The sequence below is a fragment of the Etheostoma spectabile genome, chromosome 16 (genome assembly GCF_008692095.1).
Source record: "Etheostoma spectabile isolate EspeVRDwgs_2016 chromosome 16, UIUC_Espe_1.0, whole genome shotgun sequence".
In the NCBI taxonomy this organism is placed as follows: Eukaryota; Metazoa; Chordata; class Actinopteri; order Perciformes; family Percidae; genus Etheostoma; species Etheostoma spectabile.
Genome location: NC_045748.1, coordinates 6,079,758 through 6,080,856, shown reverse-complemented (window position 1 = coordinate 6,080,856; position 1,099 = coordinate 6,079,758). Strand labels below are relative to the sequence as shown.

Genomic DNA, 1,099 nt, shown 5'->3' with positions numbered 1-1,099 from the left:
GGGGAGTGGAGGCTGAGAGGAAAATGGCAAGTGAGATACTCAACAGGAAGCTACAGTATTCCTTGAAAAAAAATATATATACACACTTGATAGTGTGGCTGAGACTATGAAGCATTTTTCTTAGAAAACGCACAGAGGCTGGATTGTCTGCGTCTCTGTCCTCATGCGTTCCAGTGGAATTAAACCCGAAACCACATGTGACTGTGGCTGTTGCATAAAGTCTGCAGGCTCTAACAGCAGATCAGTGACCAACAAAGCAAGACCACCCGGGTCACAGGAAGTGACGCAGAGGTGAATCAATAGTGAATTGTGACCTCTAGTGTGGCCTCTCGTTAGACAAATAACTCATTCAGCCAGAAAGTGGATTTCCAGGTAATGTTCCTGGCAGTTGACATGGCTTTTTCCTCACATGGTCATTACACTGACTAGACTGGATGAGGGAATGGGGTTGAATCAACGTGGGGAAGTAACAGTAATGTTACAAAGCAAATAGCTTCCAGTGTACTTCCTGTGTCCAGATGGCAGCTCTCGGTGTGTAAAACAGTAGTTGAAACAGTTATTTGACCGCCGTGACACTGACAAATTCCAATTACTTGTCACGGCTTGTGTGTGTGTGTGTCTGTGTTATTTGCGATTATTTTCACATTTAAGAAGGAAATCATTAGTTGCAGCACGACAGCAAGTTGACACTGGTAAATGTTAAACTATGTCCTTTAAAGTGTTCTTTTCAGGCTAAGACGGGGTGAGTTGGGGTTTGTTAGTGACCTGTGGCGTTTTACCTGTTCGTGGTGTGGCGTCCCACAAGACGAGCAGGCAGAGTCGATGCTGGACTGGCTGGTGAGAGTCGGCAAGGATTTGTTTTTTATACAAAACTCGGGGTATTCTGAGAAAAACCTGTCGTATCCACCTGGAAAAGAAACATCATGATCAAATACAAAGGCATCTTAAAATATCACAATAGAAATAATATTATAGGAAAACATGACGGATTCAATCCCTACTGGGGCAGCTGGATTGTAGGATCCTCCAGGAACATTACAGAAATAGGGATTTTGTGTGTGTGTGTGTGTGTGTGTGTGTGTGTGTGTGTGTGTGTGTG

At 43.9% G+C, this 1,099-nt stretch overlaps 1 protein-coding gene across 1 annotated transcript in view; it reads right to left on the bottom strand.

Moving 5' to 3' along the window:
• dusp4 (dual specificity phosphatase 4) overlaps window positions 1-1,099 on the bottom strand; it is a gene marked incomplete at its 5' end in the record, with an annotated part of 7,966 nt that overhangs the window by 4,839 nt on the left and 2,028 nt on the right. Inside the window, 1 exon segment of the mRNA XM_032540275.1 lies at window positions 780-907. Coding sequence (XP_032396166.1) covers window positions 780-907 — 128 coding nt within the window.